Raw genomic sequence first — 17773 nt, 5'->3', positions numbered from 1 at the left:
GATGCAAAAATTTTAGGAGAGACAAAGGAAAAACAAAATAAAAGGAACTTCTTCTTTTGTTTTTGTTTGGCTAATTTTTAAAAATCATAGTAAAGCCACACATATATTATTACATAATGATGACTAATCACTCTGGAAAGTTATCATTTCGATTTCACTTCTTCTATTATTACTAATTTTACTAATTTTTCTACCTGTTACCAAAGATTTTATTATTATCATTATTATTAAGCTTCATCGTGACTTTCCTTTTTTTTTCAAATAAAACAAAAAATATATGAGTTATACTTTCTGAATAAATAGCATTCTCTGAAGAAATAACATTCTCCAATTATTATGTCAAGTTCTTTGCTTGATGTATTAATTTATGTGAATTTGTAGCACATCAATTAAAAAATTAATAATGCATCGGAATTGATGCATAATAGCAGAAATTATTAATGCAACAATAATTATTTTATGTTATTCGCAATCCAGAAATATTATTCGAAATTTAGAAAATTCCACAATACATTACTTCCTCCTATTATTTGTTTTATATATTTCTAAAGACAAATATGTTTAGATAATTATTTTATTGCTACATTGTTAATAACATCCCGGAATTAGTGGTTAGGTTTGAAATATAACCAAAAATACGCAGAACTTTGGATTTCTTGATCAGAAAACATTGAAATTTATTATAAAATGTGACAAATATGATACTAAGTTCTGCTTCTTATCTAAATTATTATGCAAATTTCCTTAATGTAATCAATATTCTGTTCATATTTGCTATTAAAAATTTATGCATTCATTTCAATAAAAAAAAAGAGAACGAATCAATATGGTAACATCACATACCAAAATTGAGGAATAACTGTAATGTAACGATTCCCTGACGTGAAATTGTTGAAATTCACATTCTGATCATTTTTAGAAGCTTATAGCTAGGCCAATTTACGTGCTCATATGTACTATTTACCTAAGTGTATAAAATAATTAGACGATTTGTGTCACTATATTCCTAAAGAAAACTTTTCATATCTTTTAACAATTTATTTCAGGGAAATGCCCTCGAAATTCTGGCTTTTACAGTTTTCATTAGTATATTGTTTAGTTCATAATGCAGTTTTCATGTATTCATCACCAGTCTAATCCACTCCCTTCGTTGGTGATTAATTGGAGAATGAAGCTTACTTTACCTAGTTAACTTGAGTAAACTTCATCTACCATTCCACTTCCCTTACTATTGAATATTTGACTCGTCACAAGTACAAAAAAGAAAAAACAAAAAAACCTACCAAACCATACCTAACAGCATCAGTGGATGTGGTGTCCAAACAAATGTTGTTTCTGGAAATTTAAGCAGTTGAAATCTTCACTATCTTTATCACAGAGTAATATTAAAAGCTCGTATAGTATTTCATACAATTTAGCTCGACAACGTAAAGCTTCCTTTACAGTTTTGAAAAAGTAACGCATACAAGTGCATGTGCGCTATACATTTTGTGAAAAAAAAAGCATCTAAAACAATAGCGCGTCATTCTTGTGCTAAGCCATAAAAAAGAAAAAAAACAAAAATCAATCCTTTCAAGCTCAACATTTTCTTTCTACTAAATGAACAAATTAACAAAGTAAAATTAAAATACAAAAGAGATCCTGAAGTTGAAGAGAACAATGGAATATCACAATCCTGCTTTGAACCGAAAATTATTCCTCACAGAAATTATTCTTCGCACATTAGTTCTTCATTATTACCCATTAAACCTGCAAATTGAAATCTGAATTCTAAATCTAGTTAAGATAACTTTTTGCTTTGAAGAAATGTTAATATTCAGGAAGAAAAAAGTTTAATATCCAGGATAAAAAGGAAGTTAATATTCAGGATGAAAACCTAGTTTTCTCCAATTATTCCATAACCAAAATGTAAGGTGCATTCATTAAGATATGAGTAGCAACAGTCTTATCATAACCAATTAATTAATAGCACATGTCTGTTAACGGTAAAAAGACGGCATGGCAAGGTACTGTGCAAAAAAATTTAACAGACCAAGAAGATGCACAATGCTCTGCACAGTCCAATCTTTATCCTGATCTTGAGAATACTTGTAATAGATTTGTTCCTCGATGGAACCATAAACTACAAAGTGATGTACCATCATTGCCTTTTTTTGACCGATCCGATCAATTCGACCTATCGCCTACAAATCATTTCAAAGTTTTCCAAAAGTAAAAAAAAATTTCTTAAAAATAATCAATGTATAATGCATAAAATGAACAATAATACTATTAGAATTATGTATATACATATACATATATGCATATATATATGTATATACTTTTGGAATCTGATAAGTGACCGGTCAATTGACGTACAATCAAAATCACGAACTCTTTGACGAAACCATCAAACTCCTAGTTTTTTACACTTCAAATTTTGGAGCAACATTCAACATCTTACTTGGGCAATTTGAGAAATATCCATCTGTGGCTCCACAAATATTATATTATTGGCAGCGGTAAGATTCAAACCACGTGCGCCCGAACTCATTGGCATAACAAGTAACTATAAAGCAAATTCCTCATACTGAATGAAAAAATATAACAGAGACACAATAATTAGCAAATGAAGAAATTATTAATTAATTGTATCTAAATTCTTAGATAGAACTTTTAGATCATATAAAAAATTTTCGTACAACTTCCTTGGATACTCAATAAAACAATTAAAGGAGAGTAAAAGTAAACAGCTTGCTTCAATTTCAGGTTTTAATCGAAAATCAGCAAGAATTTTTTGTCGATTTGTCCTCAAGAAGTTCCGAAAATTGATGTTATTTTCGGATAACACAGAACAAAGAGGATTGATAAGCATTGAAAGAGATGTAAACAACAAAGTCTTCGATGTTGGGTCACGCAGGCGAATGGATTTAATACGTCGTATTATAGCATCAACCTGAAATTTTTAATCATTATTAATACTGTGAATTTGAACAGCAAGCTATTAAATATTATTATAGAACGTATGTATATTAATGAAGTATGTTTATTTTTATCGTCAACTTTATATGTTCATTATTTAAACATATGCATTGAAACAAAATGGTATGTAATTCAAAAACGAGGTAAAAACCAGCAGAAAGGTATGAGGAGTTAGTGGAGATTTGTTGAATAGCTTAGAATTTACTAATAATATTGATTACTGTTTTTTATCCTACTTATCAAATGACATTTCGAATATTCAAATATTGAAGCACTGAAAGTGCACTTAAAACAATGCAAATGCAAAGCGCAGATTAAATCCCTAAATGTATTTCAGTCTGATCTATGATTCAACTCCGCGGACAATCCTGGCTTAGAAAATAAAAGTTTGACCTTGACAGAAACACTCCTTTTCAACTGCACATTTGGTACATCCAACAAATGGGTGCACTTTTCTGATGCCTTACTTTGGACATATGAAATTTGACTTATATAAGTTGTGGCTCGGCACACGACACATACGAGTAGTCCATCATTTCTAAGAATTGCTCCATTACTAAAAAACAAAGAAAAGTTACCAAATAATTAAAACAGTTAATAAGCTTTGACACTATACAATATGCATGCTGTGCAATGACAGAACTCATTAAATTATATAAGTTATCATATGCGTTCAATAAAATGCTAAAAACCCTATCTTCCTTTTTGTAACGACGCGAAACACTTTGTATGAATGACAATATCATCATTTGATACGGAACCAAAAATGGCATCTTGTAACAGTGAATTCTATAATTATAAAGAAACAAATTAAAAAAGCTCAACTACTATAAGTATGTCGCGTAAAGACTTTGAAGAGATGAAGAATAAAGGAATTACGTAATGAACTGAAGTAAAATCCTTAAAGTAGATGTAGATTACCGTCTAGTAAGTCGATTGAAACATGATACGCAAACGCAATGAGCACAAGGATAGACAATCCACGCATTCCTCACAGTTGTTAAGCATATTGGACAATCGTGCGTTTGCTGGGAACGCAAATTTGACAAATAACGTAATTTTGCAAAACAACGAGATTGCTTCAGCTTCTCCAATTCTAACGCATTCAAATCGGTTTGACGCTGAAAATCATGCTTTTATATGGAAGAATAAAAAGAGGGAAAGAAAATAGGTTGGCAGCTATGACGAAATTTACACAGTTCCAATAAAAAACTACTGATATTGTGAAAATTCTAAGATTTATTGTTACCAGTAAGAAAATAGAAAATTTAACAAGTATTCCAAAAAGAAAAAAGAACCTTATTGTTTTCTGTTCCTCGAATGATTAAATTGATGGGCAAACGTAAACCATATTTTGTTATTTCATCCATTGTTGCATATTGCAGACGAAGCTTACATTGGCGAACCTCATCACTGAAAAACGTATAAATATAAGAAAGAAAATATATAAGAAAAAATACTTTCAATAATTCTTGGAATAAGAAAAAATACTTCAATAATTCCTGGGATCCTTGGATTTGTCTTACCTAATGAAAAAATGATAATAAGGATATTTATCTTGTCCTTCTTTGCTATTTTTATTTTTATTTCTTCCACCTTCCGTATTATCTAATCCTTTTTCTTTGTTGTCTATTTAAGAATAAATATAGCCACTTCAACGATTGATATTCTGGATCAGGACGATGAAGAGCAAGGCCTTTTTTTTCAAAATCACGGTTCAAAACACTTATTGATCAGACTTTACGGCTTTCCGTGCCAAGAATGAGTGGTAATTTCCTGTAGATTTGCTTCCAATTTTAATTTGGAAAAAGTTGTAAAATGGAAAGAAAGTAGCAATAAGCAATGTCAAATAATAACATGACAATGATAAACTTCTTGTAATGCGAGAAACTTGCAACAGCAAGTTCATTCAACTTCTGTGGCAATTCAGACAACTAACTTTCGCCGGTTAACATACGCTATCTTTGCACTTTTTCGAAGCCTTGACAAGTAGGTTAATTTGTCGTTTCGCTCCCTTATATCTGCTGCTGCATTATTTCTTCGCATTACAACAACAACAAATTCACCACTGCTATGAGATTTCTTATGTTGTTTAATTTGATTTTTAAAAATTTTTCAAAAATAAAATAGACGACTAATTCTTGATAAATTTATCCTACCTCATTCGCACGGACAAAAAGCATTGTTTACCCGATATTTAAGTGTTTCGAACCATAGTTTTGGAATCTAGTAAAGTTTTCATAACGATTTAACGTTAGCATTTTCAGCTTCATCTCCGAAATAGACAGTTAATAACCACGCCCAGAATATATTCAAGCTATCATCAGTACATCGTTCGGAAGCCTTTGAATGCAGCTAATAAGTCGTTACAATTAGCTTTTGTTTCTTTGTTTTTTCATTAGGCAATGTGTCTCTAAAGCAGAAGGATTCAAAATTAAAATTGAGAAAATTGACAAAACATTTTAGCAGCGTATTCATTGGCCGAAGCATAAAGTCGTTTTGAAAGAGCCAGCAAAGTCTTTAACTCCTCCAACTGAGCAACTGTTTCCTTGCCCAATCCAACCAGATCACACTGCACTCCCTTTTGCATTCTGACAAATGTTCCCAAGAAAGCTCGAATGATTATTTCGAGGCTTGAAATTTTTTGCTCTCCAGCTGTACCTGCTTCATCAACATCCTGACCCTTGCTGCAATTTCAATTTTTTCAGCAATCTTTAAATATTTTTCCATCTCCAATGATTCAAGCCACAAATTCCTTCCACAATTTCAATAAAGAAGTCCAGATTCCAAATACTATCCACTGTCATGAACTTCAATGAACCTAATATAAACTTAATTGACCTGATCTAAACTGAACCAAATCTAATCTTAAATTTCATCTTCGAAATGATAAAGCACACCAATCATCTGGTCATGGAAAATACACAGGCTGGAGTAATAAAATACAACAAAACTTAAACCTGTGAAAAAATAATCTACAGTAAGAAAAAACAGAACTTACAGAGTTTTTGAACCTCTAATGAAGAGAAGGGATTCCAATTGACTGATTTGTTTATTACACATACATAGCGAGCAGCTGCAAAACAAAGATAATGAAATCCATCCCTCTATTCCAGGTTTTTTAATGACTAATAAAATTAACTCCATAACCACGTAACGTATGAATGGAATTAAAATGACTCAACTCAAAATCTGTAAAAATAGCAGCATATCTTAGAAGAACTATTCAAATCATTCCGCAACATTATCACTGCAGTCTGTTCTTTTCCATCTTATTAATAAGAAAAACAAATGCCTTGCAAATAGAAGATCTTTTCAATATCCAAAAAATAGAATGAGCGCCCAAGTGATGAAGAAATAAAACTGTATCGTTTGTTATAAATTTAATCAAATTTTATGCAACAAGTATTTATGTGATTCAAATCAATTGAAATCAAATTTTGTTTTCAACAATAACGATATGATAGACAGAAACACTTACTTCTTCGATGATTTGCCATCACTCGGTGAAAAATGACATGTAATGATAGCTTCCAAAATGACAGTCCATTTCTTCTCCATAATATTATTCTTCGCAATTTTTTTCGTTTCCGAGAGCACCTTCTGAGCACACTCGATCAGTTCATCCCACCGCCTTACTACGTACAAATTTAAGCCCAGTAAATTTGATGCCCTGAAAAATTTTGCTACCAATTGCTAACAAAACTGATGAAAATTAACCAAATTTTAGATGCAAAGAAGGTTAAACAGAACATATATATTTTTCAAAGTGGAAGAAAATACATCATACGGAATATTCGGCATCCCGTTGTTCTCGATCGCCGTTCGAATGGCATCAATGAAAAGATGTTGCTGTCCAGCACTGTTCACTAAGCTGATTGCTTCACATAACCATCCAATACTTGATTTCACCTTAACCAAATTATCTAAATCACTAAATCAGTAATATATTAAGAACTGTAGGAAGAAATAAAATCACACAAAACAGGTAGATGATAACGGATAACATGACCTATCAGATACCCGACCAAACCTTTTGAGACCCCGCCAATCAGTTGCGCAAATCCGGAATTTGAAAATTAATAAGATTTTGTTTAGAATAAGGAAGGGAAAAAAAGAGATCATCATTAGCGGCACTATGTGCTTCTTTCATTGGTGGATATCAAATGGCTAGGATTCTGAAATCCTTTTTTTTCATATACTTTCCCCGAATATCTGTAATATATCAAATTACTGAAAAACGATAACATCTTTTATTATTTGAAGAGAATTACCTTCGATAAAGTGGCCTGGTATTTTAGGAAAGATTCATTAACAGCAACATATGATTGCGTCAAATTTGATACCGTTTGTTCAGTATAACCCGTAAAAGCCAAATTTAGCTATAAAATATGAAAATGAAGAAATATTCATAAAATATAATAAATTAATCCGAAAAATCTCTTTCCTTGATTTTGGTCCCCAATATGAAATCCATTAAATTATCGAATTTGAATTATGAGCAAACCTGAGCTTCAGCTTCATTCTGATTAATACCTCGCACTTCAACACCACCTTTCTGCAAGTCCAAGATGGCAGAAAATATATGGATTTGTTGTAACCTGTCCGACCTCAATTGTCTATAAATTCTGTTTAACATGATTTCAGAAGATAATAACAGAAAATGGTCTAATAGTGCTTGAAATAAAATGACCTATAAGCGCATCTTGATCCTTTCAACCCAAGTTTGTTATTCATTTGATCTAGTTCCTTCATTGCACTGATCGCACCACTGTAATATTTCGCAGCATTAGCCTCGTTTTCACAGAGCCATTCTAATCCGGCTAAGCCTTCAAAAATTTATTAGAAACAAAGCTAGCAATAATATGTAGACGAAACATGAATTATACAAACTACAAATATAAAACAACAGAAGATTTGGAAGAATAAGGTTTTAAAACCTGGAATTTTCATGGAGTTCGAAATCAGAAACGCTTACCGCAATAATACATCAATATATTCCTTTGATGAACTTCAGCTTGCTGTGTTGAGATCCGGAACAGTTCCTCTTGCAAACTATCTTCCGTATTAACACTGGCCTTTGACTGTAATGAAAAAAAAAAAAAAAAACGTTGAGACAGCTAACTTATTAACGAAAATATAAATTTAGCTTAGTAGCCAAATGAATAGGAAACCGGGGATTTTATTAAACTAACCTCCTGGAAACGAAGACTAGGGAAAACAATAAATTTCCGCAGCACTTGCAAAGGTTCCATTAATTTTTCAAAGTCTTTCCCATGAAGTGATGAAATTGGGGTATTCAAATTGTGCAAATAAGGCATATAACGAACTGAAATTTAATAAAAATAACTTTGACGAAAGAAGTTTGAAGCAGTGTACATTTCCAAAAATTTTGACTTATAAACAAAACTGGAAACTATAACTGACCACAGACAGAGAATACTAATGAATCCAATTACTCAAAAACACGGCACGAAAAACCGGATGTCTACTGAAACAACTGTCTACTGAAATTTTGAAATTGAGTGCAGTTTTTTTTATAGCAACCAGTCAAGAGGAGAAATAATCAAACCTTTTAAACGACAGTTTGATAAAGTTGCACGATAAAATTGTTCCTCTATAGGTGTAAATCGTAAAACGGTTAAATTGCTACTTTTTGATGGTGAAAGCATCTGAAACATATTAAAACTGTTATTTGCAAATGATCCTTATAATACTTCAATTCAAATTATGGACATAATTTCAATTCTTGGAATATTAAACGAACGATGAAATAGAAAGTTTTCATTCCAGCACCTGATCACAAACAGTTTTTTTCGTATTCCTCCACATTATTTTAGAAAATAAATCGAAAATTGGTTTTCCATCACCATTTTGATATGGTTTCATCAATGCATTACGCCACCAACATTCATTCCAAAACGGTTGTATCCCCAAAAATCGTACAAGACCATATAAATCTGCAGCTAAGCTTTTAATTAACATTTAATACCAAGTTCAGAAAAAACAAAGCAAAATTTTCAGTCAGAAACAAAAAGTCGGTAACAATGAGACATACCTTGCAATGAATTGGTGATCGGTGTACCCGTAATACACCAACGATTTACTGCTTTAAGACCATCGCACATTAATGCTACTGAACTTGATGTACTTTCTACCATCTGCGCCTCATCTATACAAATCTGAATAATAATGCAGTAAATGGTTCAGCGACTATAACTGCCTAAATTGTTTAGCGTATATATAATACAAAAGTGAGCGAAGAAAAAAAAAACGGTAGTAGAATCTTGTCACTGACAATATTTTTTGTACATCAAAAAAACAGCAATAAATAAGTTGCAGTTGTCACAGAAGATATATATGAAAGATACAAAGAGGGAAAGAGTAGCTTCATAGAAAATTGAAAAACAGTACTTCATATAATTATCACATAAAATATAGGCTATAACTTACACGCCACCATTCCATAGCTAACAATGGAGTAGGAGCAATGTGATGCCTTTTGCCATATCGTAAAGAATCTAAAAATTAATGACGCTTGGAAATACCTATTCGAATATTAATTATGCAGACTTGGGACTAAATAATTATTAAATATGTCAAGTGCGCAATATAATGAAGATTACGAAATATGATTCAAATCTTTACTTACAGCACAGCTAATGCTAATAAAATAAAGGACAATTGATTAAATTCAATTTTACCCTCCTATGCATAATAAGCATTCTTTTTCATATTGCACAAGATCGACTAAGGTACGCTACAGTTGTTATTGTATTTGCAAAACTTTCATTATTCCTCCGCAAAACTTATTTTCTACACCATTTACAAAAACTGATATTAACCAAACAAACTTACAAATTCATGCATATATACCAAAAAACTTCTCAAAAGTTTTCTAAGACACTTTCGAAAAACCGTGCAATATAATGATGTCAAGTGCGCAATATAATGATTCCTACCTATTCATAGACGAAAATTGAACGGGAAAAAGATGAACAGTGATTAACCTAATCTTGGTCGAGCTTCTACAAAATATACTTCTTGTCGGAGTGTCTCAAAAGAGCAGATAACAACATCCTGAGTTGCCAGATATTCTGGATGTTTGTAACCGTCATTAATCAGTCCTCGGTACATCTGAGACGTTACTGATGGATGACAATAATAATAAATGCAAAATTTCGATGAAAGTAAGTGGACGTAAATAAATTAAGGCCATTCCTTGTTTGAATTACAAAAGATAATGTGAAAGGTAATAAATTTTCATGGAATTCAATGAAAATTTATTCTTCGATATTCTTTTCCTCTTTCATGCTCTCAGAAACATTTAGTCACACTATAATTTTTTGCAAAAAGATGGTAAGAAAGGAAAAACGAACGACTGCCGTAAGTAAACATACATCAATTTTAATATCATCACGGATATGTCGCTTCAACTCTTCATACCACTGATGACAAATTGTCGATGGTGCGATAATAAGCGTACCTTTCACTGGATACACTTTTTCCTATAATCATCATAGCACATTCGACGAGACTAATTTCCAGTTTAGTGAATTTCGATTTCTTTCTTCATATTCAGTTCCTTGTTATAAAAAAAAGAAAAAAGAAAAACTATGAATTCTTCGTAATGCAAACCATATTTGATATGTACTTTTAGAATATTTGAAACAGTTGCCACATACTTTATCGTGAATACATTCCGGACATAAAAAGGAATGTTATGTGAACGAAATCGATCCCAATAAACTCGTTCCTGAGAACAAATTGTGGAACATGTTGTACAAGTTATGGTCAGCGGTTTCAGCACGTTATTTTTGCTTTTAGATCTCTTTGGATTCATGGATTCCAAATTATCATAACAAAACATTCGACGATACCTCGAATTTACCTGCCAATTAACGAAGCGTAATATTCTCATAGGAATCAGCTCTTTTGATTTTATTCAATTCTATTTCAGATATTTAAATCATTTAAAAGATTTTCTTTTGAGCTCAAGAAAGTATACCCTAATTAATTAACAGTGAGAATTACATTTCCCTTTACAGAAGTTAGAAAAATTTAGCAAGCATGCAAATATGGGCATGAAATATATGTTGGATAATATCCAACATTATCGTTCTGCCCGAAAAATAACCTTACTTTATCCTGCAATGCTGAATATCCATCCGTTGCAGCTACAACTGTAGAGATAAGTTCACCGACAATTATTTTCACTGTATCAACTTCTCTAATCAAATCTCCAACAATCGGTGGAAGTCCTTTACCTCGCTGATGGCTTAATATTAGACCAATAACTTCTAGAGTCTTTCCAAGCCCCATCTCGTCAGCCAATATACCACATGAAACAACACCAACATGACCATATTAGAAACAAAATTTAAGAAATAAAGCAATCTACAATGTATGAACTACACCATATGCAATATATGCAATGCTAAGCCGTCATATGAAACAATTTGATCATACTACTGAAATATGTCACTAAATAAATGAGCTATAATTCAATCACTTTCCGTTTGTATACGATTTTTTCTATACATCATAATTTGAAAACACAAATCCTTTCACCTAGATACTAACCAGAATGAATTTTATTCTTTAGTATTTGTAGCAATCGAAATTTTAGAAATATCAACTTAAATATAAATGTTATAAGAATTAGAACGGAGAAAACTAGAAATTTAAACAAGCATTACATTAGAATTGAAACGATTGCTGTAGAAGTCCAGTTGCAACCAAAAAATAAAAAATAAAGCATGTACTTTGCTAACACAGCTTCGATGTATTTTTTCAAATAAATATCCAAGGATACCTGGAGGACATTTACCGAATGACGGCCTATCGAGCTGTCGTGATATAGACCCAGTAATTGGTGAATAGAGAATTCGTGGTGTAGTTGGCAGTTCAACAAAATCACCTTTTACGGTAAATGCGATCTGTTGATTGGGATCTTCACGTGAGATCATAAAACGTATTGCATCTTCCTAGGTATGATTGAATAATTTTTAACCATTGAAACGTGCAACAAACAAAATGAATGTAAAATATAATTTCGACTACTTATTTATAAAACCTCGTGCTAAACTTCATGCCAAAGAAATGGTTTATTTCTATAACAACTTTTCTACTTCCAGCAACAGCAAATCACTATGAAAATCTTCAACCAACCCAAAAAGAGAGTGGATTCTTAAAACCACCATGAAATAAAGAAATTCTTCCATTTCATTTCAAAAATAATTCAGTAAATACACATTAGAAGGGGAGGAATAATTTAAAGAAATAAAATAAACTTGGTAAGGTCGTAGTACTGCAACAATATTTCCAGTAGAAATTCCCCAATTTCTTACGGGTTCATGTCTGATATTTTCGAAGAACTCATCAATATTCTCTTTTTCTTTTATTGTAGGTTCTGGTGAAGAAATAGAAGCTGGTACCTGAAGGTTTCCATATTGAAACTTCCTTCAAATCTTAAAGTCAAAAACTACTGCATGTACAGCCAGGATTTCAACTTGACTCTCCTTCACTATTGCTATACCTTGCAGAGCGATGGTGAGTTTTAGTCATTCGATGAAAATAGATAAAGTCAGCTTTCTGTCTATCATCTATTCATTCTAATCCATCTGCTTGCTGAGCTTACTGAGAAAAGACTTAACTGAAGAAATGTTTGAAATTTTAAAATTTTTTAAATGAAATTATAAAAAAAATGACGAAATCAAAAGAAAGCTTACTAAATCAGGAAAGAACATCACAATAATAGCTTTGATATCAATTGAATCATTCACACTATAAATATTACTTTCGTGAATAGCAGCACTGTCTTTTAAAAAAAGACTGAATTTCAATGCACCCTCATCACTGATCGTTGCGACCATCTCAAATGCACGTGTCCATCTGAAACATGACCATTCCTTTAACAAAAGAATGATTTTCAATGCTAAATTTCATTCTGTTGTTTAATCCCTTAAAAAACTGACTGAGACATAAGATGCTGCAGTTCACTAATGTAATAAGCGTGTCTGATTTAACGTGATTAGTTTATATATTGTTCTAAGGAACTATTTTAAAAAAAGAAGGAATTTATCACTTCATAAAACATTTTTAGCGGGTAAAGACATTACGCAATCGTGAAAATATCCGAATCGGTATTAAGTTTCAATTTATTTTCCAATTATTTCTCTCACAAGTGGATCGAATAAATGGATGGGTTATCTATGTGACTGTGCAATGACAGCACGAACTTCGACTTTAAATAAACAATATTACAGTGTTTTAACAAGCTTATTATAGCATGTACAATCGACACAGTAGTTATGGAGATCACCAACCAAAAGAAAAACTGACTGGACAATAATCTCATTGTTTTAATGCACAAAAAGCGAATAGTTTTCAAACTAAATTATGGTTATTACCATCACCTAGAGCAAATATTAAGTGCCATTAATTAACTACCGCTTATTAACATTAAAACAGTTGTCCTATTGTTTCTACTTCTTTACTATCTGCCCTTTTTGAACAACAACTGTGATTTTGTATAACCATTCATGTTGGAAAAGAATCAATTTTCACCATTGGAAATAATATTATCGCACAACTTCAGATCTTCATAACTCATATCCGCTCCCTACTTTTTCATCTACGGTCATCGGTATAACCCTTGGCTTTCTTATCATAAACTTCATGATAAATTTGCAGTAATCCCAACTACGGTTTGCCTCAGCTATGATTAACGATTTGAAATTGCGTGAACCGCATATTGTATAAGTCATATGAAACTTCTGCGCATTAGTGCTAAGTAATTTTGAAATTCTAGAGGCCAAATATCATGCAACCAAACAAACTATATTACAAACTATTACTTTTTTGAACATAGAAATTTCAAAACTAATGGTAACTCACTTTAAATTTGACAACTTATAAAAAAGCCAATTTTTCTTTTCATTCAATTTGCCAGTAGTGTGCTGCCAAACGAATAAATTAGCAACCCATAGCTTAGTCCGCTTTTCCTTGGGAGTGAGCCATCTACCAAACTGCAATAAATACTCTCAAATAAGATAGATAAAAGAAACATTCAAAAAAAAACTGTCTGGAAATAATCGAACAGCCAAGTGTGCAACACATTTGTCTCATTCTAATTTAATTTTTTTCTTATTGTGTTTCTTTTCTTTTTAATCATTATAGCGAGCTCTTCTTAATTTTTTATGCTCCACTTCAAAAAAAGGATAAACATGTAACCATTTAACTGACATTAAAACATATTTTAAAAAGAAATACTCTGAAAAGACCACATGCTCGGCAAAATACTATGCTTCGACGTCGGCTGCCACATAACCGACGAACAGCTCCGATATTATCAACATCCTTGCTGTCAACTTCAGTTGAACCCAGAAAGCAATAAACGGTATTTTGGGCATCTGGACTTGAGCAATCGAATGCTGTCTACAATTAACACTTGAAAACTTTGAATTGAAGAGTAATAATTCAATAATATTAATTAACTTTGAAGAAACAACCTAGGAAATTTATAGTAAAAAAGAACGCAAAAGCCGCTAGAAATATATCCTTTGAGCAAATTGATGGTACAGCTACCGAGCATACTGATTCCCAAAATTTTAACACACACTAATCAGATATTTTAGACAATTAATTCAAACTCTTTCTTTCCCTATAACTTACGCTTTCATCATGTGAATTGCATTGAATATTACCGTACACCTTCTTAGCACGACAATTCATATGATAAAACGACAATAATGTCTGAAACGCCTGTAACAAATATTTGTTTATCAATTTCAGTTTAACCTATTGACTAATTCCGCCGCCTATGATGATTTTCAAATCAAGAAATCGCGCTGAACTGCTAGAACTATTGTCATCCCATAACATAATAAATAATGCTGGAAGTTGAACAGAGTGTTGCAAACTGTGAACTCGATTAAATTTCAAATTTAAAAATTACACAATAAGCATATCAGATTACGCAGCGTAATGAAGTGAATAATAACATGAATAAAAGGCATATTTGCAACTCTTGTAAAAAATACATTAGAAATTCAGAGTAAAATGAAACATTTTAAGACGTATTCGATGTTTAGCAATTCGTCAATATATTTCAGGTTAAACTTTGTTGATTTCAACAATGTTTTGAAAAAGTGCAGAGCATGGTCTTATTTCTAATCTGCAGTGTTTCCGTTTATCTTCCTACCCAATAATCTTTTTTTTATACGGTAAATAATATTTATCCGTAAATTTTTCATCCAAATATATTCATGCAACACTTTTCACCTTGTTCTCTTCCTTTTTAAAATTTATTAAGCCTAAAGCTTCTGCAAATAAGATCTAAAAAAAAACCAGAACAGCACTTGGAAATACAAAAAAAAAGATTCAAAACTACCATTTGACTGAAAAAATTCAGGTCATAATAATGGAGCCAATGTGAGTATCTGATTATCATTCCAGCTAAACAAAGCATTTCTAAACATTATGATCATTTAACATGGAAAATCTGCGCACTTCAATCTCCGAAAGAAAAGTGAGAAAATGTGGACTGAAAAGCAAAAAATTTGAAAATTCAAACAAAAATTCTTCAAAACAAAAGAAAGTCTTTAGAGAATCGAAAAACTCAAATCATAGTAGTACTGCCAAGAGTGAGCACCCGATGATCAGCTCGCCTTAACCAAGTACCATTACCATGGGCGGCAATATCCACTATAATTTCAAGGATGTCCAACGGTGTAGGTACATCCAGAATTTCACCAATTTCACAGCAATCACCAAGCTGTCCGAAATTATTCCATCCCCATAGATATACATCACCATCATCGGTCAACGCAGCACTGTGCCATCTGCCGCATGCCACTTTAATTACCGTCAAAGGTGTCAAACATTCCACTATCTTTGGATGTTGTTCACATTTCAAATTACAATGGCCAAGTTCACCTCGGCTTCCTGTACCCATACTATAAACCATACCATTCACAGTTAAAATTAATATGTGATCGTTACCAGCAGAAAGCTGTCGAATAGGTTCAACGGACCCAAATTGCAGTAGTTGGAAATCATCGGTCTTGTTGTCGGTGAAAATTCGATACAAAGATGGTTCACAGGGAACCCTATTTCTTGCCAAAAAACATGATCGACTTGTAGCACAAATGAGGAAATCTTCAGCTTGGCTTAACTTTGATTTTATCCTCTCTTCAGATTGTTGTATTTCGCAGTGGGCTAATTCTGGTATTTGGCTATCATTAGAATCCACTTTTTCATGCATTGGTTCCGTTTCCACAATGACATTTACGAGATGTTCAAATTTGGGATTTTCCGGAATAGCATTTAAATTGAGGGAATAAACGAAAAACGAATCTATTCGAAGGATATAAAGACGATGATGCGATAGTGCTAAGGCGAAAATGTAATTATGGGTGTGACATAGGTCCTTAATTGTACCATCTACCTGGAATTGAGAGATCTTCTGAAGAAGGTAATTTCGCAGGGTAACTCGCGACTTCGTAACATTATGTCGAATTTCGATGGTACCAAAATATGCAGCAAATATTTCACAATTTTCATCCACCGTGCCTTTTTCCATTCTGAAATATTACAAAAGAATTCCCAGTTATTTCCACTAACATGAAAATTCCCAGTTACTCTTGCATAACTATTAATCTGTTGTTACATTTCTGTGAGAACCAAAAATGAAAATCAGAAGTACTTTTTGTTATTCTCCTCAATGTTTCTTTTTCTATCAATTTGATAAGTAATTTTATTATCATTTGCTCATTCTCGACTACACTTAATTAGCAATGTTATTCGGTAAATTATTTTTGCTTACTCTTACTCTTTGCCTAGCTAATTATAATTAGTTCAAGGTATTCTAATTTTGAAGGATTAATTACTAAACATAAAATTAGTCTTACTTTCTGCTTAATTGATTACGGTTAGCTCAGAGTGCTTTATATTTTGCAGAACTACCATTAATCTACATACTTCGTGAATCTCATTAAACTAAACAGTACTTCAAAAAGCTAACTTAAACTATAGCCACCATTTAGCGAAATTGTTAATTACGGCTTAATTATGGGCTGTTTTAAGCCTATTAGCTGTTCTGGTAAAAGGGTGTTTAAATCTTACAAAGCGATCTTTTGAGGTCTTGGCAGTTATGATTGAGTTTTGGTTAAATTGTGTTAAATTGTGTTATCACAGATTGCATCGATTGATTACGAGGCGACATGTTTCATCAACGCTCATTGCAAACTTTGGGTTTATTCGATTTATTATGAATTCTGGTTTGGTTGCGAATTCAAAAATGCACCGTAAATGCCGAAATATAGGTTCATTTCCTTAAAATATAGCTCTTTTATTAATTTATGATACTAATTTCAATTTCCACGTGTTGTTTGCTTATTTTTGTTATTGCCACATCTTTACAATTATTTTATTATGACATATTTCTGAACATACCCGCTTACTTTTCAGTTCAGTAGCGCACTTATCAGACTTTACTCTTCTTTACATCATGCAATGAATAAGTAAACCTGAGAGTTAGCATTTTTACAGAAGGGTCATAGAACTGACAACTTTTTTGCATAATATCTACACGTATTATCTGATTGTATTTTACTTGCGTAAAGTATTTTTTAAATCAGCAAATAAATTCACCAACTAACAGTTATATACATTAAATCCCGGAAGTAGATCCAAATATTTCCAGTAATATAAATGTGCTTCTTCCGGAAACTTTGAATAAACCGTAATGGTTGTAACGATTACGTGCAGCCTAAGTAAAATTATGTATATTTTCATGACTACTTGGTAG

The 17773-nt window shown here is 32.1% G+C and overlaps 4 protein-coding genes across 4 annotated transcripts in view; 1 reads left to right on the top strand and 3 right to left on the bottom strand.

Annotated features, from left to right (window-relative positions):
• Positions 1-1350: 1350 nt before the first annotated feature.
• LOAG_17095 (E3 ubiquitin-protein ligase SHPRH) lies at positions 1351-11283 on the bottom strand (the record flags this gene model as incomplete). Its single annotated transcript, XM_020449755.1, has 24 exons — positions 1351-1749; positions 2033-2183; positions 2444-2548; positions 2738-2935; positions 3355-3517; positions 3883-4082; positions 4260-4374; positions 5421-5648; positions 5963-6037; positions 6443-6634; positions 6752-6873; positions 7236-7343; positions 7469-7580; positions 7655-7790; positions 7940-8045; positions 8157-8290; positions 8534-8633; positions 8758-8921; positions 9020-9143; positions 9415-9482; positions 9972-10098; positions 10362-10469; positions 10616-10852; positions 11104-11283. The coding sequence occupies 24 exons, from the start codon at positions 11281-11283 to the stop codon at positions 1709-1711; spliced, it is 3294 nt and encodes a 1097-aa protein (XP_020306678.1). The 3' UTR covers positions 1351-1708.
• A 362-nt stretch (positions 11284-11645) lies between these two features.
• On the bottom strand, positions 11646-14734 carry LOAG_06397 (hypothetical protein; the record flags this gene model as incomplete). Its single annotated transcript, XM_003141933.2, has 6 exons — positions 14638-14734; positions 14236-14400; positions 13861-13991; positions 12693-12855; positions 12255-12398; positions 11646-11948 (listed from the first exon to the last, which is right to left on the bottom strand). The coding sequence occupies exons 1-6, from the start codon at positions 14695-14697 to the stop codon at positions 11646-11648; spliced, it is 966 nt and encodes a 321-aa protein (XP_003141981.1). The 5' UTR covers positions 14698-14734.
• A 734-nt stretch (positions 14735-15468) lies between these two features.
• LOAG_06396 (hypothetical protein) lies at positions 15469-16553 on the bottom strand. Its single transcript, XM_003141932.2, has one exon. The coding sequence runs from the start codon at positions 16544-16546 to the stop codon at positions 15584-15586; it is 963 nt and encodes a 320-aa protein (XP_003141980.1). The 5' UTR covers positions 16547-16553; the 3' UTR covers positions 15469-15583.
• Positions 16554-17158: 605 nt separating this feature from the next.
• The window catches only part of LOAG_17094 (hypothetical protein), a 2412-nt gene continuing 1797 nt past the window's right edge, over positions 17159-17773 (top strand). The window contains exon 1 of the mRNA XM_020449754.1: positions 17159-17288. Coding sequence (XP_020306677.1) covers positions 17234-17288 — 55 coding nt within the window. The 5' untranslated portion in view covers positions 17159-17233. The remainder of the gene's footprint in view (positions 17289-17773) is intronic.

The sequence above is a fragment of the Loa loa genome (assembly GCF_000183805.2).
Source record: "Loa loa unplaced genomic scaffold supercont3.39, whole genome shotgun sequence".
Classification (NCBI taxonomy): Eukaryota; Metazoa; Nematoda; class Chromadorea; order Rhabditida; family Onchocercidae; genus Loa; species Loa loa.
This window is presented reverse-complemented; position numbering and strand designations above follow the sequence as displayed.